This window comes from Mya arenaria, chromosome 3 (genome assembly GCF_026914265.1).
Source record: "Mya arenaria isolate MELC-2E11 chromosome 3, ASM2691426v1".
NCBI lineage: Eukaryota > Metazoa > Mollusca > Bivalvia > Myida > Myidae > Mya > Mya arenaria.
The window spans coordinates 84,804,421-84,829,096 of NC_069124.1; the positions used below are offsets into that span (position 1 = coordinate 84,804,421).

General features: G+C 37.2%; 1 protein-coding gene across 3 annotated transcripts; it reads left to right on the top strand.

Annotated features, from left to right (window-relative positions):
* The first annotated feature begins 332 nt into the window (after window positions 1-332).
* LOC128228877 (polypeptide N-acetylgalactosaminyltransferase 13-like) lies at window positions 333-24,620 on the top strand. Of its 3 annotated transcripts, none has more exons than XM_052940412.1 (11): window positions 333-542; window positions 9,330-9,924; window positions 10,195-10,361; window positions 11,695-11,872; window positions 17,637-17,837; window positions 18,375-18,492; window positions 18,638-18,826; window positions 19,139-19,273; window positions 19,663-19,767; window positions 19,989-20,126; window positions 22,577-24,620. In XM_052940412.1, the coding sequence occupies exons 2-11, from the start codon at window positions 9,440-9,442 to the stop codon at window positions 22,700-22,702; spliced, it is 1,842 nt and encodes a 613-aa protein (XP_052796372.1). In that variant the 5' UTR covers window positions 333-542; window positions 9,330-9,439; the 3' UTR covers window positions 22,703-24,620. The 3 variants fall into 3 exon arrangements, with proteins under 3 accessions (XP_052796372.1, XP_052796373.1, XP_052796374.1); XM_052940413.1 differs by having other exon boundaries at window positions 333-538; XM_052940414.1 differs by lacking the exon at window positions 333-542 and adding an exon at window positions 1,623-1,740.
* Window positions 24,621-24,676: the final 56 nt, after the last annotated feature.

Here is a 24,676-nt window from a genome sequence, read left to right on the forward strand (position 1 = left end):
TGTAAGTTTCAATGCGCTGACACACCGATATAAATTGTATGTAAATTTTTGGCAATTTTCCTTTTCTCTTGCAAGTGTATCATCTGGTGTCTAGCCCCTTTAATAAAGAGTGTGATTAGTTTTGTTATGCTCATGAAACTAGCTTAAATACTGAAATGAAACTCATACGTAAATTTAAATGACTGATATTAAAAATTCAAATTTCAATGGAAAGTTAACTGCGCTATTGATTTAAAACATTATCTGATAGCGCATTATCTTTTAACGCGTCGCGTTGCTGTTTTAAATAATATCACTAGCCAGTTGTCAGAGCTGTCCCTTCAGTGAGCTATACATACTCTACTAAGTTAACGGTGTGTCACCACTTAAGGCGGCTGACGGGAACTAGGATGTAATCATTGTATTAAGTGACATATATGAGCGATGTCGTATGTTGTGTTGATGGTGGAATAGGGGGGCTACTGTAATGGATGTCAGTGCACCGGGAGCCAACGGAAACAAGCGCATGGAATATCGCGGTGGTGGGGACCAGCACCAGGCAGGTAGTGCTGCTGTGGTCAGCTGTTGTTGTTGTTGTTGTTGTTGTTGTTGTTGTTTTATTTTATACATGCATGATTTATCAAGTAGAAGACGGAAGTGGTACTATTCATTGGATATGAAGGACATGTTATGTACTGTATCTTGAAGCCAATCTGCAAATTATTCAATTGATAGCATGTGAGCGCGAGTTAATTCCATTCGAACGGTTTTTCAAATGTTGCTTTAATTCGAGTCCCAAATATTTCGAAATATATCTTGCGCACATGGTGATAATGTGGTACAGCTTATGCATGCCCTTTCTTCTCGGACCTGGCCAATGTTGGGGGGTGGGGACTAGGATTCTGACATCATTTGCTCCTTAAAACATTTGACCGAGCTATTGTTTAACAAGTATGTCAGATTCAAAAATTGATACACGTACATCGTTACCGTATAAGCATTTCATATCATCTTGAACAACCTTAAGCAGTGGCTGGTTGTTAGTCAAATTTATTCTTGACTCGAAGCCATGATTGACAGTTTCATTCAAAACGCTTTTCTTAATAAGTGTGTGGGTTGCAAGTAGTGAGCGTTTATGAACAAACGTGGCCGCTATTCAATGAAAAAAATTAATGTTTGGTAGTTTTCCTTCCAAGCTGGGAAAGATTGTTCTTAAACTATTGAGCATTAACTGTCATGGCTAAGGTAGTCCCGTCCATCAGTCAGTAAAATTGTGACATGTGATTATTTCAAGTTGATAAAACTGGTGTAATAAGCATGCAGCTTTCTAGAAACATCAGAAATACAACAAATGCCTTCGTTTCGGAAACATATGATTTGTTCATTGTTCTTGGGGCACATACATGTAAGATAGACAATATGAGATGTATATTGTCTTTGGTCAACTAATAAAGGATTTATTTGATTTCTCCTTATACAGAAACCATGGAATCGAGTACTTTTTGATAAAGCTCCAACCAAATAACCATATCCGGGCCCTCGCCTCATTTAGATAAACCAATCCTTATCATACAGCGAGGTCGACATCTGTTGTATTCACAACTGGAAGCAGATCACTCTGAAATTTACTTAACCAGTGTAGGATTCCTGAGAGTTGTAATAAATGAGGCATTATTTTTTTTAAGCATAATAAACATAAAAAGTGCTAGTTTAGTCAGGAAGTTGAAACATACCTGGATATTGTGGAGCTTTCATGTCATGGTAATATATCTTCAAAATTATGCACTATTTCAGTGTCTCTTTACCTAACACAAATGATACATACCAGTGGTTTATTAATTAGGCATCATTAATCATTATGGTATACCATGTGGGTCTAACGAGGTAACTGTCACTGACTGACATCCATGGCGGTCAAAAGTTCGCGGTTCACCTCACATTTTTTTTCTAATTAAATTTCCAAGTTTCCAAGATAATTAAATATAACTCCTGTCACAATTTATGACGAAAAGAGTTTTACATATTTAAATGGTACATGTTAAAACATATTTCACACTATTGAGAATGAGACTACTCTGAGACAATGGCAATTTAAATCAGAACAGCTTGACATATCAATACATTTCATGCCATAACTACACTTGTTTATCAATCTACTTAAAATTAGTTTAAAGTGACTCGCTCAATTTTTTTTACCAAAAATTAGTTTGCCGGTAATGCATCTGAAAACACTTATTTTATCATTTTTTACTCTATGATGTCGAAATTGCGGAAAAATACACTTACCGGAAAAAACATGATTGATATTTTTTCTTGAATGTCTAAAATTATCGATGAAAAAAAAGGTAAAAAACGCACTTTTGTACATTTCACCAAAAAGCGCGTGCAACGTTGTTTATTAAATCACTATAGACCTCAAATATTTCCTCTAAAAATTGCATTTTTACGATTATTTATTTTCAATTTTAATTAAAAGTCTTGTATACTTATATATTTGATTGCGCTTTATTAAAATGGCATAATATGCTTTTCATAAACCATACACTAAAATAAATAAGAAGTGGGATGTAGGACGGGTTTTTTCCAGCACTGGTCACGTGACCGGAAACACACGTCTGCTATGCAAGAAACCGAATTCATTAATGTAATATACAACATTATAAATGAACTTCTCTTTCGGCCACACATTTTATTAGTACTATTAATGAGCACTCAGTAATTCTGTAAGCTTTACTGATCATATATATATATATATATACATTTTATCTATTGTTATGCTAGAGTCAGGGATGTTCATTTTCACTTGTTGAAAAAGCGGTCCTGTTTGTGTATTGAATTCAAGAACAATGGCGCGCTAAATTCGTGGTGAAGTCAAAATATTCCGGAAATGACGTAATTGATATTCTACCCCAAGCCACACCAAATTGATCAAGTCAAGTCAAGTCAATATTTAAACCTCGTTTCCGCAAAACACCCTACGCTCGGGTCGGAATGAACCTATCTTACACTCACGGCCATGGAAGAAACTTATAGTCTCCACTACAATTCCCAGATTCTCTTCTTACAACTCCTTGCAGTTGCAAATGTTCGCCACATCAAATGAAGTTATACAGAAACCATAAGTCCATTTAATGAATATTTCCTGAAAAAAATAACAGCAATCATACAATTGATATTTTTAAAACAACTGATTTGAATGAATACTGAAACCGAAAGATCACCACGTTATAAAAAGGAATCTTTAGAAAAAAAATATGCAGTTGTTCTTTAACTCTTTGGACGCCATTCTACATGTTTATTAAGAAGTCATCGATAAGGTCGTCCCCACTGATAAAAAATGGTATTATTTTAACCATCGTTTCGCATGGTTTCGTATCGTTCACTATTTAATATTTATGAACTTGATATTTTTAGACAGAACAGAACAGAACAGAACTTTTATTAGGCATAAACATTAACATGTTCGTAGCCAAATGCATATATATACATTCACGGCGGCAATATAAAACAGTATTGACATTAATGTTGTATGAGAAGAGCATAAATTCAAGGACAAATATAAATATAGCTATTCAAATAATAATAAGCAATAATTAAATTAAATTAATTTAAAGCACTTTTGCGCTTTTCAGTGGCAATATAAACAAATTTAGCAAGTTTCCTTAATAATGCTGCATTTTCAGAACTTAACAAATAACATAGTTTTTTCTTGGTTGGCCAATGACAATAATATCGTGGTAAGCACATTTGTCTAATATCTTTATAAAATGGACATACAAGAATAAAATGATATTCATCTTCAATCATATTCATATTGCAATATATGCATTTCCTATCATGTCTTGGTATATTTCTATATCTGCCTTCTTATATAGCTAACTTGTGTGCTGAACATCGCACTCTACTTAGAGATACTCTATGGTTAACATTAGTGACACTATCGAGATATTTTTCATAACAAAATCTTGTTTTTATATCTTTATAAGTACAAAGTTTGGACGAACCATTTAAAGTCGCATACCATTTCTGCATGTGCTGATCATATAATCTTTCAATAACTTTTGACAACTGTAATTTAGTGACTGACATATTATCCCATAGGTAGTTAAATCCTAAATTATTTAACAATTTTTAACATCAGAATACCATGAGCTGCTCTTATTTAGTTAACTACAATATCTAAAACATCTAGGCAACAGGTTATCATTTGAATTTACAAGCTTATACCAATATTGCAATATCCTCTCTTGGCGTATAACATATAATGGCACTTTGCCAAGTTCACCATAAACAGTAGCATTAGTTGTTTGACATCTAACATTTAGTAATTGTTTAAAAAATTCAAATAAACCCTTTCTATATCGGGAGCAGAATGGAATCCCCATATTTCACAACCATATGTTAATATTGGTAAAACCGTTGAATCAAATAATTTAAGTTTTTCATGTACATTTAAGGGTATCTTTTCAAACAAAGAATTTAACGAAAACATTGCACGTAATGCTTGTTCAGATAAAGCTTTCTGGGCCACTGAAAATTTTCCATTGGATGATAACATTACTCCCAAATAGCAAAATTTATTAACAATATCCAGTTTAACTTTGTTATAAAATAGACTGACATTTTCTTTCCGTGTACCTTTCTTTCATATCATAGCAACAGTTTTATTAGTATTTACAGTGATATTCCATTTTAAACAATAATCATGTAATTTATTTAATAACAATTGAAGGCCTTCCACAGATTTAGAGAACAAAACAGTATCATCAGCAAAAAGAAGCATACATATCTGTAATTCTTCTAAATTTACAAAGTCATCTCTAACACATTTTAGTGTGTTTTTTTCTTTAATTGTTAATGACGAAGTATCAACGTACAGAAAACTCAAAGCAGTTTCTCTACGATGTTGATAGTTCTAAAGAACATTTTGGGAATTTTAAAACTCTGAAACAGGCAAAATGTCACAAAATTAATAACTATTGATTTTTGTCCATTTCCATAGGAATAATTGCGAATATGGCCTCTAAAATGCCGTTGTTGTTTTTTTTTGTTTCGAGTTGAATGTTCTTGTGTCAAATAGAAGATTGTACATGTAAATTGACCCGTGCTCGCAGAATGGATTTCACGCGATTGCGAGGGAAAAAATATCTTCCCCTTACTTCATAATTATGTCGCTTTAATACTGAGTGTTTGTTAAAAGTATTTTTAAAAAGGTTAATTGAGACCGAAATATTGGAAGAACATAAATTATTGTACATTTTTGTAATTGTCAAAATTACTACAATGAAATTGAATTTAGTTTTCATTTAAAAAGTTCTCATTGCGCAAAATGTTTGTTTAAATATGATCTGTTAAATTCATTTACTTCTTTACGAACTTTACAATTATGGTTAAAGTGTCACATATAAACAAACCGGAAATAATTAGACTACGAATTGGAGGATTAAGTGCTACCAAGTTGTCAGGTATTTTTCAAATAAAGGGTATTGCTATAAGTAGGTAGATTGTCGAATACTACTTGGTGTCACAGGTATAGATAAACAACTGTGTGGTATGTCTTGGTGTAGACGTTGTTAAGATTTTATCAAATTATTATTAATTGTGATTTGTGAATAATGGACTCAATGGAGCATTTTCTTCACACCTGAAGAATAACGTATAAAATTCAATGTAAAGACATCGCTCTTAGATTCAATTCAATTCAATAGTTTATTAGCACAAACATTGAACAGAACAGAACAGAACAGATAATTTATTAAGACTTGTACAAAGTACATCATCTTCTTAACCTTATACATATATAATGATTGAACACATGGTGAGAACACAGGTAATACAATAATGAGTAAATTAGAATACAGATGTATGGACATATTCAAATTAGGTGAGGATGAACAAAAATATAACAAAAAATGAATCATTGTTATAATTCAATATTAAGACTTGTTCGTCTTATACATAACGCTTCTTTGACAAATAAAGATAGTTTTATAAGTTCTTGTCTATTTGTTGAATTTAACAGTTCAATAAATTTTAGTACAGACGGACGTATATAATAATTACGTTTGATGTATTTCTTTCTAATAAGATTAAAACATGGACAAATAAAAATAAAATGGAACTCGTCTTCTATATCTCTTCTATTACAACATAAACAATATCTTTCATCACGTTGAATTCGATTACGGTTATATCTACCCGTTTGAATTCTTAAAGGGTGAACAGAAAGTCTAAGTCTACAAAAGAATAGGCGTAAGCTTTTAGGTAAAATGTCTAAATAATGTTCATAACCAAAAGTGGTTTTAAAGTCTTTATACAAAAACAAGACTGGACTATCAAGAGAGCGATACCACTCTTGCCTAAAACAATCAATTATTCTAGTTTTTAACTCACACAAAAAATACTTTTCATTTGGTACACTGGCATTATCAAATACATATCCAAAGCCAAACTCGCTCAAAAGCTTTCTAACATTGATACCCAATTATTCTTTCCTATTACACAGTCTGATAATGCATACCTATATACAGTGATCATTATGATATTATCACTTCTTACAACCTTAAGCCAATATTGTATAATTCTAACAAATCTATGTACATAAAGAGGATATCTGCCAAGCTCACCGTAAACACTTGCTGTACATGTATTTTTTCTAACATTTAATAGACGTTTACAAAATTTTAAATGAATTCTTTCAATTTCTTTTGACTTGGTATAACCCCATATTTCCGAAGCATAATTTAGAACAGGAGCTACAAAAGCATCAAATAGTTGACATAGAATCTTTGGTTTCAGGTCATATTCCCTACATTTACATGATAATACATTTAGTGCTTTTAAAGCTTTACCAGTTAAATGTTCTTGGTTTAAAGCATAATTACCAGTATAGTTGAAAACAGTTCCTAAGTAATTAAAATCATTCACAACTTCAATAGACTGGCCATTGTAGGTCCAATGTTCTGATGGCAATAGCCTTCCCCTTTTACGAAAAACCATAATTTTTGTTTTAAGTATATTTACAGATAAACCCCAGTTATTACAGTATTCTAAAAGTCTATTCAAATGTTGTTGTATTTCTTCAGGTGATTTTCCTACGATAGCCATGTCATCTGCAAATAACAACAATATAAGGACAATATCATCAATTAGAAGTCCAGAATCTACATCATTCTGTAAAAATAATTCTAAGTCTTCAACAAAGAGAGAAAATAGTAAAGGGGACATAACTTCTCCTTGACGGAGGCCTACAGCATAGTCGAAGTAATCAGAATATGTAAAACATGAATTAACACAAGATTTAACTTTTTGATACATAACTCGTACTATTCTAAGTAGTTTTCCTTGAATACCGCATTTGTACAGTTTCAACCATAAAGCATTTCTATAAATAGAATCAAAACATTTCATCATATCAACATAAACAACATAAAGTCTTTTATTGTCATTCAAATATTTTTGCACTAATGACGTAAGAATAAAAATAGCATCTACAGTTGATCGCCCTTTCCGAAATCCGAACTGAGCGTCCGAAATTATGTTATGTTCATTACAAAATGTATCAATGCGTTTATTTAGTACAGTTGTAAAAAGCTTAGACAGGCAACTAACGAGTGTAATTCCCCTATAATTATTAACGTCATCTAAATTTCCCTTTTTATGCAATGGTATAATAACACCTTCCATCCACTTATCGGGAAAAAATCCTGAGTTTAAAATACCGTTAAAAATATCACATACATGCGAAGGCAAAATATCGAACGTCTCTATAAAGTATTCATTCATCAGAATGTCACTCCCAGAAGATTTATTACGCTTCAATGATTTAATAGCAATATGTATTTCATTGACAGTTATAGGCTGATCTAATTCGGCAAATGAAACATCAAGATTATCAAAATCATGCGTGTTGCAAAAAATTTCAGACTCTTCGTTAAAACATTCAAAGACACTACTACCTAATGCTGAAAAATATTCCCTAATGTTTCATTTGGTATACTGTCAGCCGTTGGTTTGGATTTTGGTTTAAAATATTTCCAAAAATCTCTAGGCTTACTTTTTTTTAATTGTTCTATTTCTTGCATTTTTAATCTGTATGCATTATTTTTCTTTTTACTAACAATATTTTTATACACACGTTTATTTTCTACTAATAACAATCTATTTTCATGCGATTTATCGCTATTAAACAAACGTAATGACTGTAAATACACGTTATGCGCTTCAATACATTCAGCGTCAAACCAATCGTTATTTTTAATACATGTGTCCACATGGAAATATGCTTTATTATTGACATTATGACATTTTGAGAATAAAGGGTCAGCAACAGAACGTATAACATTCGTAAATTCATTAACAGCGTCATTTACAGAATGTCTAGTGTTATCAATATTATTAACAATGTTATTAAATCGTGGCAAACAGCCAATAATGCCCGTGCGAAACTGTTCTCTATAATCATTACTCCATCTATATTTCATCTCTGATCTTTCTTGATCATCATGAGTGACATAATTACATAACAGCTTAAATTGCAAGGGAGAGTGGTCACTCCATTGATTGAATGCACAAATAATGAAGTCACTAATCATTGAAAAGTTTCGCTCATGCATCAATAAATAATCTATAACGGAACATCCATTGTAGGAAAAATATGTATAATTATTTGACTGGCCTACTCTACCATTAACAATGCGCATAGAGTTCATCGCCTTTACTTCTGGCGGTAACATTTATTTACATACATGAGAAGAGCATGATATTATAAAAGATAACTATTAATTACACAACCAGAACACAAAGCACAGTAAAAAGATAGAAACGTGCGCAGTTTTATTCAATATATATTTATTCACAATCACACAAGCTAAACGAATGCATTAGCGTCACCGTTGCAAAGCATAATTTTCAGGGATCAAACTACGTTTTGAGTACGAACAAGATATGTAGATTACGGGTCGAGTTGGTTTGAGTTTAATAAAACTGACTAGTTATATTTATAGGGCGGGAACAAAGAAAAACCCTTTAGAAAATTGACAACATTTAATTAACGTTAATTAACACTTCGCAACGCCGCGTATCGCAGTGACTCGACGCGGTGGAACGCGGGGGAAAATTATAGAAATGAACGCGTTGGGCATTATGCTTCTATCGCGGCGTATAGTGAAAATTAGATTAAACAGATAACGTCCGCGGTAAGGACAAATTGCGACGACGTGCGAAGTGCGCAAAAAGAAAAACGCGTGGTTGGTAGGGTATCATATACAATGGGAACGTCCAAAGTTCCGTCGAGTATATCTCACTTATACCATACTATGAATCTCTAGCGCTTTGTTTTTCTTATTAAGGTAAACCTATGACGATCCTGTGTGTTGCCGAATGTTCACTGCGGAGCGGCCAGGAGTGCAACACACCAAGGTCCAATGCTGCAAGTCTGTGAGCAACGCCGACCGCTAACATGCTTCGTGTGAAGAGCGTGCGCATGCGCTGTGCATTTAGATACTTGTTTTGTGTATTTGTGTTAATACTGACGTTTATCTCTATACATTTAGCCTTTATATCTGACAGATATGTAGGTGTTTTCCATAATTCTATACAAGACGTTTTCCACCTAAAGCAAGCTCATGATAAACACTCATCGAGACAAAAACTCTCAAATCTCATAAGTCTTTCAACAAAAATAAAACGTTATGAAAGGTTCAGCGCGTCGGCGCTAACATGGGAACAGTACCAAAACGACCCATCCGCCATCACTGGAAATGATCTCATCGATAAATACGGGCGCGGGGACCCTGGGCTGCCGGGGGAGAATGGGACGGGGGTAGTGTTCCAGGGGGAGGAGCGAAGTGAAGCGGAGCGGCTTATACAGAAGTACAACGTCAACGTGTACGCCAGCGACCGCATTCCGCTCAACCGGATGGTCCCCGACGCTAGGTTTAAGGGGTAAATGTACTGTTCATTTGACGTTGTAACTCGAATAAACACCATATTTTTGTTGTCATATACATATAATTTATAACTGGAAGGTACAATCACTAAAATATTGACCGCGTATTATGAACGCTCGAAGTAAGGTATGACCTACTGGCATTCTTTCTTTTAATCTTAATACAGTTGAATTCCCTTTTAATGTGTACGATTATATAATGGCAGCATTTTCGATACAGAAGGTTAGGTATTGCGTGTTCTATCGTATTATACCATGTGCTACAGGTGCCGTGGGATTCCGTACGCCACGGAGCTGCCGACGGCAAGCATCATCATCCCTTTCTTTGACGAGTGGCCCTCCATCCTACTGCGTACACTCTACAGTCTCGTGAACAGGACGCCCCGGAAGTTGCTTCACGAGATCATACTTGTCGATGACGGCAGTCTGATGCGTACGTCAATCTTCTTAATTCTAGACCCTGCATGTTCAGTCTTAACTAGTAAATGTCTCTTACTTATTCATAGTATATTGTTCTTGATCCAAGAAAGCAATGCCTTAATTAAACGTAGAAGGCTAGCTAAGATTACATTGCATGTACGTCTTTGTTCTTTTCCTTAAATATTTAATCTGAGACTTAATCTTCAATATCTTTAACACTGCACCAGACAAAACATCTTCACGTTTTCGTAATTTTAGACGAATATTTTGAAGGGCAGATTCTCTCTGCATTACTGCGTGACAAATCAGACGTATTAACCTTTTGTGTTTGCTAAACACTTGTTTTGCCTTGATAAGAGAAACTAAAAAACGATCGTTTGTTTCAGAGTTTAGCTATTTTGCAAATACGCATATTAGCCATTCCGATAATTTATCAATGCAAAGCATTTTGATCTGATGATTCAATGATCAAAATGCGCGTGTTGTTTAATTTTATATCACTCATAATCAAGTATGTAAAAGTTAGTGTTTATTTTGGTGTTATTGTTTAGAAGACCAAAACCTGATTACTTTCCCAGTGTTTAGCGCGTAATGCCCCTATACTAGCCAGCACGCATGGACGAGCTTCTAAATAACCCACTTAATAAAACCAAGAAATGACATAATGGAAATTTGGCGGTGGATCTGCTTAATCGTTTTTTTATGGTTGGATTCATTAGAGCTCTTCTTAATTTTACCAGTGATTCCACTGTAAACCGTTACTATGAAACTGCCTAATGTCAGAGCTGTAAAGCCATTATTTTTGAAAGTCTAGGCCATTACCAAAATTGAACAACTGAACACAAAACGTAAACGCAGCATTTTGATTGGCTTAAAAGTGGGAACAACATGGAAATGATGCATTTTGATTGGTTTTTGAAAGCTCGGTTAATACAAAATCAATATTAAGCTGATTTCATATTGGACCACAGGCTAATAGAAGAAGACTTTCATTAACTATAAGCCGATGAGTAACATATATTAAATATGTACATTATATAAATAGTTCCGGTATAACAACTTTCAAAAATAGTAAACCAATGCCTGAAAAAAATATTTGTAAATACATAGTACATCTGGGTGTGGAGTAACTGTTTGAAACATATCGACCATTCATTCCTCATAAAAAATTCGTATATCAAACACCTTTACTGTAGTTCATTTTTAAATACATACATAATAAAAGTTATAATGCATTTGCTTATAAAACGGAAAAATAAAGTTAATGGACAATACGACTGTGGCCCAACATAACAGCCCTCGGCCAAATAACACAGCTTATAGTACGGAACTGTGACACATTGCAGCGGAGCTTGGGAAGCAGCTGGACGACTATCTGGTCACGCATTTCCCGCAGGGCCTAGTCCGCATCATCCGGGTACCTGAGAGGCAGGGACTCATCCAGGCGAGGCTCATGGGATACCGGAACTCCACCGGTGACGTCATTATCTTCTTCGACAGTCACATGGAGGTTAACATTGATTGGTAGGTGGTAAAGGCCAGCTCTGCCAGTGTGAACATTGATTTGTGGGTGGTACAGGTCAACTCTGTCAGTGTGAACATTGATTGGTGGGTGGTACAGGTCAACTCTGTGAGTGTTGACATTGATTGATAGGTGTTATAGGCCAGCTCTGTCAGTATGGACATTGATTGGTAGCTGGTATAGGTCAACTCTGTCAGTGTTAATATTGAATGGTTGGCGGTAAAAGCCTGCTCTGTCAGTTTTGACATTGATTGGTAGACGGTATAGGCCAGCTATGTCAGTTTGGACATTGGCCATTGATCTTTAGGCGGTAAAGGCCAGCTCTGTCAGTGTGGAGATTGGTTGGTAGGTGTTATAGGCCAGCTCTGTCAGTGTGGAGACTGGTTGGTAGGTGTTATAGGCCAGTTCTTTCAGTGTGGACATTGATTGGTAGGTGATATAGGCCAACTCCGTCAGTGTGGACATTGATTGGTAGGTGGTATAGGCCAACCCTGTCAGTGGGAACATTGATTGGTGGGTGGTATAGGCCAACCCTGTCAGTGTGAACATTGATTGATAGGTGTTATAGGCCAACTATGTCAGTGTGAATTTTGATTGGTAGGTGGTATAGGCCAACTCTGTCATTTTGAACATTGACTGGAAGGTGGTATAGGCAAATAATGTCACTTTGAACATTGATTCGTGGGTGGTATAGGCCAACTCTGTCAGTGTGAACATTGATTGGTGGGTGGTATGGACCAACTCTGTCAGTGTGAACATTGATTGGTGGGTGGTATGGACCAACTCTGTCAGTGTGAACATTGATTGGTGGGTGGTATAGGCCAACTCTGTCAGTATGAATATTGATTGGTATGTTGTACAGGCCAACCCTGTCAGTGTGAACATTGATTGGTGGGTGGTATGGACTAACTCTGTCAGTGTGAGCATTGATTGGTATGTGGTACAGGCCAACCCTGTCAGTGTGAACATTGATTGGTGGGTGGTACAGGCCAACTCTGTCAGTGTGAACATTGATTGGTGGGTGGTATGGACCAACTCTGTCAGTGTGAGCATTGATTGGTATGTGGTATGGACCAACTCTGTCAGTGTGAACATTGATTGGTGGGTGGTACAGGCCAACTCTATCAGTGTGAGCATTGATTGGTATGTTGTACAGGCCAACCCTGTCAGTGTGAACATTGATTGGAGGGTGGTATGGACCAACTCTGTCAGTGTGAGCATTGATTGGTATGTGGTACAGGCCAACCCTGTCAGTGTGTACATTGATTGGTGGGTGGTATGGACCAACTCTGTCAGTGTGAGCATTGATTGGTATGTGGTGCAGGCCAACCCTGTCAGTGTGAACATTGATTGGTATAATTATGGTTAAGGTCACTTCTGTGAGTGTTAATATTAATTGGTAGGTGGTATAGGTCAACACTGTCAGTGTTAACATTGATTAGTAGGTGGTAAAGGTCAACTCTGTCAGTGTTCATATTGATAAGTAGGTGGTATAGGTCAACACTGTCAGTGTTAATATTGATTGGAATGTGGTATATGTCAACTCTGTCAATGTTCATATTGATTGGTTGGTGGTATAGGCCAGCTCTGTCAGTGTGAACATTGATTGGTGGGTTGTGAAGATTACTATGTCAGTGTGAACATTGATTGGTTTGTGGTATTGACCAACTCTATCAGTGTGGGCATTGATAGGTATGTGGTATAAGTCATCCCTGTCAGTGTGGACATTAATTGGTTTATGGTTAAGGTGACTTTTGTGAGTGTCTCTGTCAGTGTTCATATTGATTGGAAGGTGGTATAGGTCAACCCTGTCAGTGTTCATATTGATTGGTAGGTGGTAAAGGTCAACCCTGTCAGTGTTCATATTGATTGGTTGGTGGTATAGGTCAACCCTGTCCGTGTTCATATTGATTGGTTGGTGGTATAGGTCAACCCTGTCAGTGTTCATATTGATTGGTTGGTGGTAAAGGTCAACCCTGTCAGTGTTCATATTGATTGGTAGGTGGTATAGGTCAACCAACTCTGCCAGTGTGAACATTGATTGGAAAGTGGTAGGACCAACTCTGTCAGTGTTGACATTAATTGGTAGGTGGTATAGGTCAACTCTGTAAGTGTGGACATTGATTGGTGGGTGGTATAGGTCAACTCTGTCAGTGTGGACATTAATTGGTAGGTGGTATAGGTCAGCTCTGTAAGTGTGGACATTGATTGATAGGTGGTTTAGGTCGACTATGTCAGTGTGGACATTGATTGGTATGTGGAATAGACCAACTCTGCCAGTGTGGACATTGATTGGTGGTTGGTATAGTTCAATTCTGTCAGTGTGGACATTGATTGGTGGGTGGTATAGTTCAATTCTGTCAGTGTGGACATTGATTGGTGGGTGGTATAGTTCAATTCTGCCAGTGTTGACATTGATTGGTGGGTGGTATAGTTCAATTTTGTCAGTGTGGATATTGATTGGTGGGTGGTATAGTTCAATTCTGCCATTGTGGACATTGATTGGTGGTTGGTATAGTTCAACTCTGTCAGTGTGGACATTGATTGGTGGTTGGTAAAGTTCAATTCTGTCAGTGTGGACATTGATTGGTAGGTGGTACAGGTCAACTCTGTCAGTGTGGACATTGATTGGTTGGTGATACAGGTCAACTATGTCAGTGTGGACATTGATTGGTGGATGGAACAGGTCAACTGTGTCAGTGTGGACATTGATTGGTGGATGGTACAGGCCAACTATGTCAGTGTGGACATTGATTGGTGGATGGTACAGGCCAACTATGTCAGTGTGGACATTGATTGGTGGGTGGTACAGGTCAACTATGTCAGTGTGGACATTGATTGGTGGATGGTACAGGCCAACTATGTCAGTGTGGACATTGATTGGTGGGTGGTACAGGTCAACTATGTCAGTGTGGACATTGATTGGTTGGTGATACAGGTCAACTATGTCAGTGTGGACATTGATTGGTGGATGGTACAGGTCAACTATGTCAGTGTGGACATTGATTGGTGGATGGTACAGGCCAACTATGTCAGTGTGGACATTGATTGGTGGGTGATACAGGTCAACTATGTCAGTGTGGACATTGATTGGTTGGTGATACAGGTCAACTATGTCAGTGTGGACATTGATTGGTGGATGGTACAGGCCAACTATGTCAGTGTGGACATTGATTGGTGGGTGATACAGGTCAACTATGTCAGTGTGGACATTGATTGGTTGGTGATACAGGTCAACTATGTCAGTGTGGACATTGATTGGTGGATGGTCCAGGCCAACTCTGTCATAGTGGACATTGATTGGTTGGTGATACAGGTCAACTATGTCAGTGTGGACATTGATTGGTGGATGGTACAGGTCAACTCTGTCAGTGTAGACATTGATTGTTGGATGGTACAGGTCAACTCTGTCAGTGTGAACATTGATTGGTGGGTGGTACAGGTCAACTCTGCCAGTGTGAACATTGATTCGTGGGTCGTACAGGTCAACTCTGTCAGTGTGGACATTGATTGGTGGGTGGTACAGGTCAACTCTGTCAGTGTGGACATTGATTGGTGGATGGTACAGGCCAACTATGTCAGTGTGGACATTGATTGGTGGATGGTACAGGTCAACTGTGTCAGTGTGGACATTGATTGGTGGGTGATACAGGTCAACTATGTCAGTGTGGACATTGATTGGTGGATGGTACAGGCCAACTATGTCAGTGTGGACATTGATTGGTGGATGGTACAGGCCAACTATGTCAGTGTGGACATTGATTGGTGGGTGGTACAGGTCAACTCTGTCAGTGTTGACATTGATTGGTGGGTGGTACAGGTCAACTCTGTCAGTGTAGACATTGATTGGTTGGTGGTACAGGACAACTATGTCAGTGTAGACATTGATTGGTGGGTGGTATAGGTCAACTCTGTCAGTGTGGACATTGATTGATGGGTGGTACAGGTCAACTCTGTCAGTGTAGACATTGATTGGTGGGTGGAACAGGACCAACTCTGTCAGTGTGGTTCTCCAATTTGTTTGACTCATTCATCAGGCGACTTTTACTTTGATATGATACTACTAAAGCTCAATTTATGTGGCAGTTTTTTTTAAATGATAGCGACCACTTAGGCCAATTAATTCAGTTTGTCCACACATTTATAGCCATACTTGTATTAAACATGACACTATATTTCCCCTGTTTAAGTGATTTCAAACTCTGTCTTCTTGAATTGATGTTTTTTTAAATGTTCATTTTCCTTAAACAGTATATAATTTATTTATTTTTAGAATATTCACCGCTTATATATATAATTTCAACAGGAAACGTACACTTTCAATTTTCGAGAACATTATTTGAATATTGTGTTCGTTGTCATATCGAGTAAGCTATACATTACGGCTTGGTGTACATGAGATACTATAAGTATCTATCATGTATTTCCGACCCTCGGGCACGCTGCTTGGTCGTTATCTCAGCAAGCCTCGTTACCGGCTTACACGCGTGCCCTCGGGTCGAATTCTTCTGTCCGTACCGGAAAAAAACATTATTTATATTAATGTTTGCTTATCTAAATTATCAATTTGTGAAAGGAAATGACGTACAAAACGACCTTTTGTACATTTTACCAAAAAACGCGTGCGACGTCGTTTACTGACGTCATAAAGCGGAGTAATTTTAAATCACTATTGACGTCAAATAGTTCCTTTGAATATCCCATTTTTACGATTATTTATTTTCATTTTTGATACAAGTTGCACTTTATTGAAATGGCATAATATACTTTTCATAAACCATACAATAAAATAAATGAGAAGTGACGCGTTGTTTGTACGTGACCAATATTACATGGGGATGTAAGATTGTTTTTTCTCCCACCTCAGATAAATAGATCCAATAATTTAAGCATGCTAGAAATTCTTTTCTCCCACCTCAGATAAGTAGATCCATTAATTTAACCATGCTAGAAATTCTTATCTTGCCCACGGGCGAAGATAAAATGCCCGTATGAAACTTCTTTTAATGGTCACCAAATTGTAATTACCTCCCTTGTTGAAGACTGTCGTCTGTAGCGCATCATGGAAACCTTGTCTTGTGGCAATATTTAGAACGCTAGTTAATTATTTCTCGCTTCAAATGTCACCAGAAAAAAGTTTTCACGCACCTTTCAAGAAATAATGTTTCACTCTTCTTAGAACTATTTAAAGACCGATCAGACCATTTACATACTCTGAATCACTGCGCGAATATCCATGACAACCACGAATTATCACATATCCGTACGCAATTATTTTCACTAAGCACAAAGAGTTCCAGCAAAAAAATACATTTTTACCTAACTTTGTTTAACTGAGGTGGGAGAAAAAGCATCTACCATAGCCGCTCGTGTAAGATAGGTTCATCCCGACCCTCGCGCAGGATGTTTTGCGGAAACTCGGTAAACTTCGTTTCCGCAAAACAATGCTTTTTTTCTCCCACCTCAGTTAAACAAAATTAAGTTAAGTTAATCATATACAGTGATTAACCATTTTTTCTAGCACTGGTAAACCTCGTTTCCGCAAAACACCCTACGCTCGGGTCGGAATGAACCTATCTTACATTCTCGGCCATGGAAGATACTTATATTCTTGCATACCGGATGTTTGTTTCCGGACATGTGACCAGTGCTAGAAAAATGGTTAGTCACTGTTTATGATTGTTATTTATACCATAAACACAAAATATCCAGCCAATGTCAGTATCCACTTATATCCTATGACAACGCCCCTTGGGTATGTTGCAGGTTGCAGCCGCTTCTAACTGAGGTCAAGGCTGACCGGCGGACTGTTGCTATGGGCAGCCTGGACTACATTCAGTTAGACACGATGGAGTATAAGTTTTACAAAGACTACATGACGCGCTATGGATTCGATTGGCGACTCGTGTTCTTCGAGACGTTCTTCCGCGCTGACCAGGTCGGTCCGCGTCCAGAATCCACACGGCCGTACGTACGTTCTACCAAAATAGTCGGGAAACTTTTCGAAATCCGTATCTTGATAGTATAAAAATTATGTAGAACATGTTGCTAGCACGCGTTGGTATAAGACGCTTTGATACCAAGATGTGCGACATCAGGCTCCACGGCTCTCTTGTTCTTTTAAACGCATTTTGCCAACAGTCTAGAAACTTTTGCAATATCATTTTTCTCACCGCGAGACTAAATTTTGGTTTCCATGGCTAAAAGCAGAAGCTTCTTTTCTTCACGGATCTCAAAAAAATGTATGTTGTGCGCGCGCGCCTAATCTGCCTTAATTGAAAATGTAATCAAATCTGTAGGGAGTTTCCTGACATTTCTACACTTCTTCATATAAATGTTCACTTTAATCCATTAGAAATCAATGACATTTTAAAACCATATACAACATTATGTACTATACATAACAAATATTGATTGTGATCTGAGTCCTAGTTTCTCATTTTAACTGTCTGCACCTACGTGCTGCTCCCGTTCATGTATGTGATGTACAGCGTGTACGTTCAGGGGGACAGTAATGGTGGGGGCAGCCTACGCTATAGACCGGAAATACTTCGGAGAGATGGGGACGTACGACGAGGGTATGCGGGTGTGGGGCGGCGAGAATCTTGAGATGGCCTGGCGGGTGAGTTGCTGCAGACATGCTTGTTTTGTTCACTTAATATAGTCCCGACGCCATAACGTATTGTTTTGCTGACCACCTACTTTGTAATTTGAATGTTGAAATGATACACATCCGAAGATCTAAGTCTAAGTCCTGCTCCCCACAGATCTGGCTTTGTGGTGGCCGGCTGGTGCACGCACCCTGCTCGCACATCGGTCACGTGGCACGCTCGCAGCCGTACACGTTCCCAGGCGGCCGGGAGGCGGTAGAGCAGTACAACTACAAGCGGGCTGTTGAGGTTTGGATGGAGGACGAGCACAAGGAGCTCATCTATAACACATTCCCACACATGAAGGTAGCTGAAACACAGCCCAACCCGACCCATCCCAGTTAAGATAAAGGTTACCTACCTCCCCAAATATAAAGCTATCTCTGAGTACAAGTTTGGACATTGCAAGAAGTGTGCATATTTTTCGTACACTGATATGAAACCTCGGTAACCACACATTCATAAGGCATTCCATCAAGCGTTATCAAGGTAGTCAGGGACATGAAGGAAGTAGATACAGTATGACTAGTGTTCCTCATTGAACGAATAATTGCTCCTTTTGACTAAGTTTACTTGCAAAATACATCAGAATTAGCGCATATATGTATATCCTGGCAGAAGATGGACGTAGGTGACCTGTCCGAGCGGCTTGCGCTCAAAAGGCGGCTCCAATGCCGTCCATTCTCCTGGTTTATGGAGAATATCTGGCCGGAACTATTCGTCCTCAACAGGAACGTCACCGCATGGGGATCCGTAAGCACACAATAGCATTCTTTCCTCCTTCATAACGGTTGTTTCGTTTTATTGTATCGTAATGAAACACTGTGATCTTAGCAAACGACCTTTCGGAATGTTCTGGGATCTGCGTCTTAACTATATCGCATCGTAACATGCTGATTCAATGGTGTAAAGATTGATGCTAGTAGTACACAATAAAATGACAGCCAGGCACTTTAATCAATAATGAACCAGAGCCAATTGATCATATATATTTATGTATTCATGTCGTCTGTCCATGCTAAACTTCAATTTCAATTGCTTTATCAGTTTTGCATTTCTTACGATTTTGTGTGTAAAATAACCCTGTTTACGAGTCGACGAAACTATTCTACTTTGTTTACCAAGATTGTCTTCTTTTCTAGGCTAGGAATCTGAATACAAATAAGTGTTTAGACAATCACAACTATTTGTTCCAAGCAGATGAGCCACTATTTGCTGATAACTGCCACTACCAGTTCGCCGCTCAGGTAAACTATATAATTGGTATTACCTGTGGACAGTCAAGCTGGGATTGGCTTCTCATTACTTGCAAGAAGTAATATGATTATTAGATAATTAGCCAAGACAAAAACAACGGTTAACTGTTTAAGAAAAATGTGAAAATTGGTTTTCTCGTTGTTAACCATGTCCTCGTTATCCTGCTAACACGTCCTCACCCCCCCCCCCCCACACACACTCTCTTTTACAGGGCTTCTCACTGACGACAGGGCGGCGGCTGAGGACGTCCTTGCAGTGCGTGGTGGTGAAGGGCAGCGTGTCGGGGACCAGACCGAGACTGGAAGACTGCATCATTGGGCCGCAGGGCGACACATGGACCCATCAACAGGTACGGCGCACTTCCACCTTCATTTGCCTCAAGTGTGTATGGCTTGTTGATGAAAACGTATGCTTGTGTTTTCAACAATGTGTGCCGTTCTAGGCATAACACAGTGAATAAACAGACAAGCTGTAAAGAAAATATAATGAAGGTTTCATTTATATAATTTTCGAAAGGCACGCACGTGTAATACCAATATCATGGTTTGCTGTATATTAAGATGTCAAGTGATAGAATGTTTCTTTTTAGCTCGACTATTCGAAGAATAAGGAGGCATACTACTCACCCCGGCGTCGGCGTCTGTGTCGGCGTCCAGTAATAGTTTTAGGGCAAATTGGAACTTCACTTATAACTCCAATAGTCTTCATTCAATTCAGTTCATACTTTACACAGTCGTTCAGGACCATCACACAATGAGGTTAAATAACTCCATATTATCCTAAATACAAATTATGACCCGAGATTGACTTAAGAACCTTTTATGGGATTGTGTTTGGGGCCACTAGGGTCATGGTCAAGGTCATTGTTACTAAAAGTAGAACAATGGTTGGAACTGAATAACTTAAGTTAGGGTTGACATATTGCAACCAAACTTGGTATGTAGGAACATTATGGAGAGCATCAATGGGATTGCATTTGGGGCTCCTATGGTCAAGGTCAAAGTCACTGTTACTAAAAAAAGATAAAAAACAGTTGAAACTGAATCTCACAACGAAGGCTGAAGTTCTTCTGTCAATCATTGAACACCTGGTTCCGTGGCATTGCTGCTATACTTGTTTACTTTTTAATTTGATTTTAATTGCTTTTGACATGCACATATTACATAAAATTATACTATTTATTTCTAAGACAAAGCTGCATATAGTCGAGCGCGCTTTCCTAAGACAGCTCTTGTTAGTTTAATGATCACTATATAATATAACTTTCTATATTATGATGATAATATTGTATATGATAGTTTTATAACTATGTAAATGAAATATATCTTTTGTAAAGGTTTAGCTCCTAATAATGGAGGAAATTAGATACATTTCTGCTACTTTAACAAATGCGTAAGTGATGACATTTAAACTGTCGAGAAAGTGAAAATCAATTGCCTCAATCTGACTTAAGTGCACGATTGATTATACGTAGGGTTATGGCAAATAGTATATCAGGATATGAGTCTATATTAGATTACCGACTGCCTTAGTTTCTAACCACATTTTTTATGCAGGAAATCAATGCTTAATGAATTGATATTCATTATAAAATATAAATAGTATGTTACCGCTCTCGAGGCTAGGATTATTACTAAGTATTAAAGATTAATCAGATTGAATTCGGCTGCTTTTTTAGTTTTTAAATGCTACTGCAGTTTGTAACGCGTTGAAATTGCTACAACTCAGAAGTGCCAAATGCGTAACTGAGTTTTTAGCTTGCGCCCCTCCCTCAGAACCGAAATGTATTTGGTTTAAAGTGTTGGCAGCGATGTTAGGGGTACTCCCCAAAGAGAACTTTAACAATTTATTGTCCGAAATGGTGCATTTTGGGCGTATTTTATTACTTTGTTTCTCCTTTATTGAAATAAAAGGTAAACTTGGCGATTCTAGGGGGAATGAGGCTAGTGCAATGAAAGGTAAATGCGTTTTCAACACATAACACAATTCTGTGGATTCCAAGATCGCCCGCCGTGTACACTTACAAATCAATCATTCTTTTATTAGGAATTTTAATCCAGTTAATGTTCATGGATAGTCGTTACCATTTATTCTAAATCCTGTGACCCGATATCATCTGTTCTTCAATATCCAATCCCATCGAGTTGTCTGTCTATTGGTCTCAATGACATTATCTCGTGGGCGAAACTGAGCAACGCGTGTATTCGAAACTATTGAAAAGGACGACTTTTTAAAACATATATTGGGCTAGACCAGTAATTTATTTCTAAAATTATGACTACAAAAATCCATCAATTGTTCATACGCTTATGGCAGTAGCTTTTCAAAAGGCAGTTTCCCATGACTCTGTGTTCCCACATGTCAATAAACTACTAGGCCGTTAACCGATTTACTGAATTCACTGCTAAGCTGGTTCATGGTATCTATAGTTTCGTATCTTGGTTATAGTGATTGTTTGTCGTCCATAAGTTTCAAGGCTGGTTCATGTTAACTAAACATTTGTTCATTGGTTTCAAGGCTGACTTATGATAACTAAAATATGTCCTTTGACGTCAAGGCTGGCTCATGTTGACTAAAATATGTCCTTTGACTTCAAGGCTGGCTCATGTTAACTTCGCTTTTGCTTTTTAATTCGAGAGCATGCTGATGTTATGTTCACTTCTTTCCCTTAGTTTCAGACCTGGTGCAGGTTAACTACAGTTTCATCTCTTGGTAATCAGGGCTGGTGTTTATCACGTACCTTACCGATTTGGTTTGATTGTGGTGTATTGAAAAGTGAGTTATGTCCCTTTATTACAGAGCGGATCGTTAAAGCATGACCCGACTGGCCTGTGTCTCGACCTTGACGATCAGGGACCCGTGATGAAGACGTGTAATGCCACCTCAATCACCCAGCTGTGGCAGTTCAACACTTACGTTCATTAGCCACGCCCCCTCGGACAAACTGATACGAAACTGGTTGATAAACTATAAAACACTGCCTACGGTGATATTCAAAGGAGATATTTATTCAAACAAGCAGCATGTTATCCGAAGACATCTTGGAACTTTAAATACAGCAAAATGTTGTAACCCGACGTGCATACAAGTCAGACAATTTACGGGTTGTCACTATATGAGAAAAAAACGTTACCCATGTACTTGCACAACTGGCCCCAATTTCTCGAAACCGTTTAGGCCTAACAGGATTAAGTACCTTATTTCAATTAGCCAAAATGTGCTTTCTTAAATTGAATTCCCATATACGAGAAATGGGCTATTGTGATTTTCATAAAGATTTCCCTATCTTATTATATAAAAAACTCTAAAAGAAGTAAATATTACGCAAATTATTGAAAATAAAAAATAGTGAGCTTAGCTTAATCCCGTTAAAATGGACTTTAGAAGTTTCGAGAAATTGGGGCCAGGCCCTTAAAAAGGCATCCATAGTAGCACACTTGCAAAATAAAGAGTTGTACATTAATGTATGTGCGAGAAATACATAGCAAGTTCAAACAAACCATAACACTTTATTACATGAATTCTATGGCCATGTCATCAAAAGTAATCGCAAAGGACAGCAAAATCAACAAGACCATAAACTTTGTTTTTACACGGTGGTGCTGATCATATAATGCATTGTTATATTGCATGCCACAGGAAGACATATCAGGGTGGGATCTTATGTTAACTAGAGAAATTATTCTATGGAAAAAAACACAACATATTTCCTAGAAACAATGGCATCATAAAGTTTAATTTAAACACATTCCTGTCGTTATGAGGGCTTAGATCTTACGTGCAAATGCATTAATGGGACCGTAAATTCTCATCACTTTAATTGTTTGAAGATTAATCAATTTATTTTTTGTTTTAATGCTGATTTTATTTTATGATTGTCAGAGTTGCTAAGCAGTGAATATTTCGAGGAAAATGTGTTCAAAGAAAGCCCTTGAAAAACTGATTTAATTTTTTTCATTGGATTTACGTTACATTCACATGAACTGGCGAATATTGTGTCAATGCGTAGCATACCATACACGTAGGGATTACTTTAACCGACGTCGTCGTCCGCATCGTTTTCGATTTATAAATTTTGAACGACTTGTTGTAGAGTCTTCAACATTTTGGTCACTCTCAGTAGATGACCCCTATTGATTTGACCAGTTAGAGCAATGATGTGCGCCCTTGACAGCCGACACGTCCGATTCGCGGGATTCTAGTTGTATTTATATATGTTTGTTTTGTTGCAGAGTTGTCCATTTTTTTATTTATTTTTGTCTAGTAAATGTGGTAGGGTTCTTGTGGGGGACACCAAAGTTAGGTAACTAGTATTACAGATGCACTCTTACTCCCAAATAAGATTTACCACATTGTTTAAATATTCCCAAAAAAGGATGAAAAATGTCAAAAACAATGGTTCTTACGAAGGATACCGAGTTTAATTTAAAAGAAACGTGCATAAAACACAATATTTCGACCTTATGAGACTATAGTAAATAACAGTAACTCTTTAAACCTTCACCTATCATTTAATATTTTTACGTTTTCAGCTATTAAATACACGGTTATAATCTTGTTATCAGTAATCAATATTATCCATAAATGCATTCTTTAGTAGTTAAAATTTTATCAGTCAAAATTTATGTTTGTTATACTTGTGTATGTTTTGATTTTGAATAAGAGTGTCACTCTAACTTTTCAAAGGTACAATCGTTGTATACATAAGCATTGTTTTGTTACAGAACCCAGATGCTTTCAATATTTATTTGTGTTAATTTAGTTTAATATTTGTTGTTATAGAGTGTTCGTTGTTGGAATGGATATCAATGTGCCATGATTTGAAAATAAATCAGCATTTCAATGCAGTCTCTTTGGGGTTTTTTCCCCAAATTGGACACCTAGTCTTCACGAATTCTT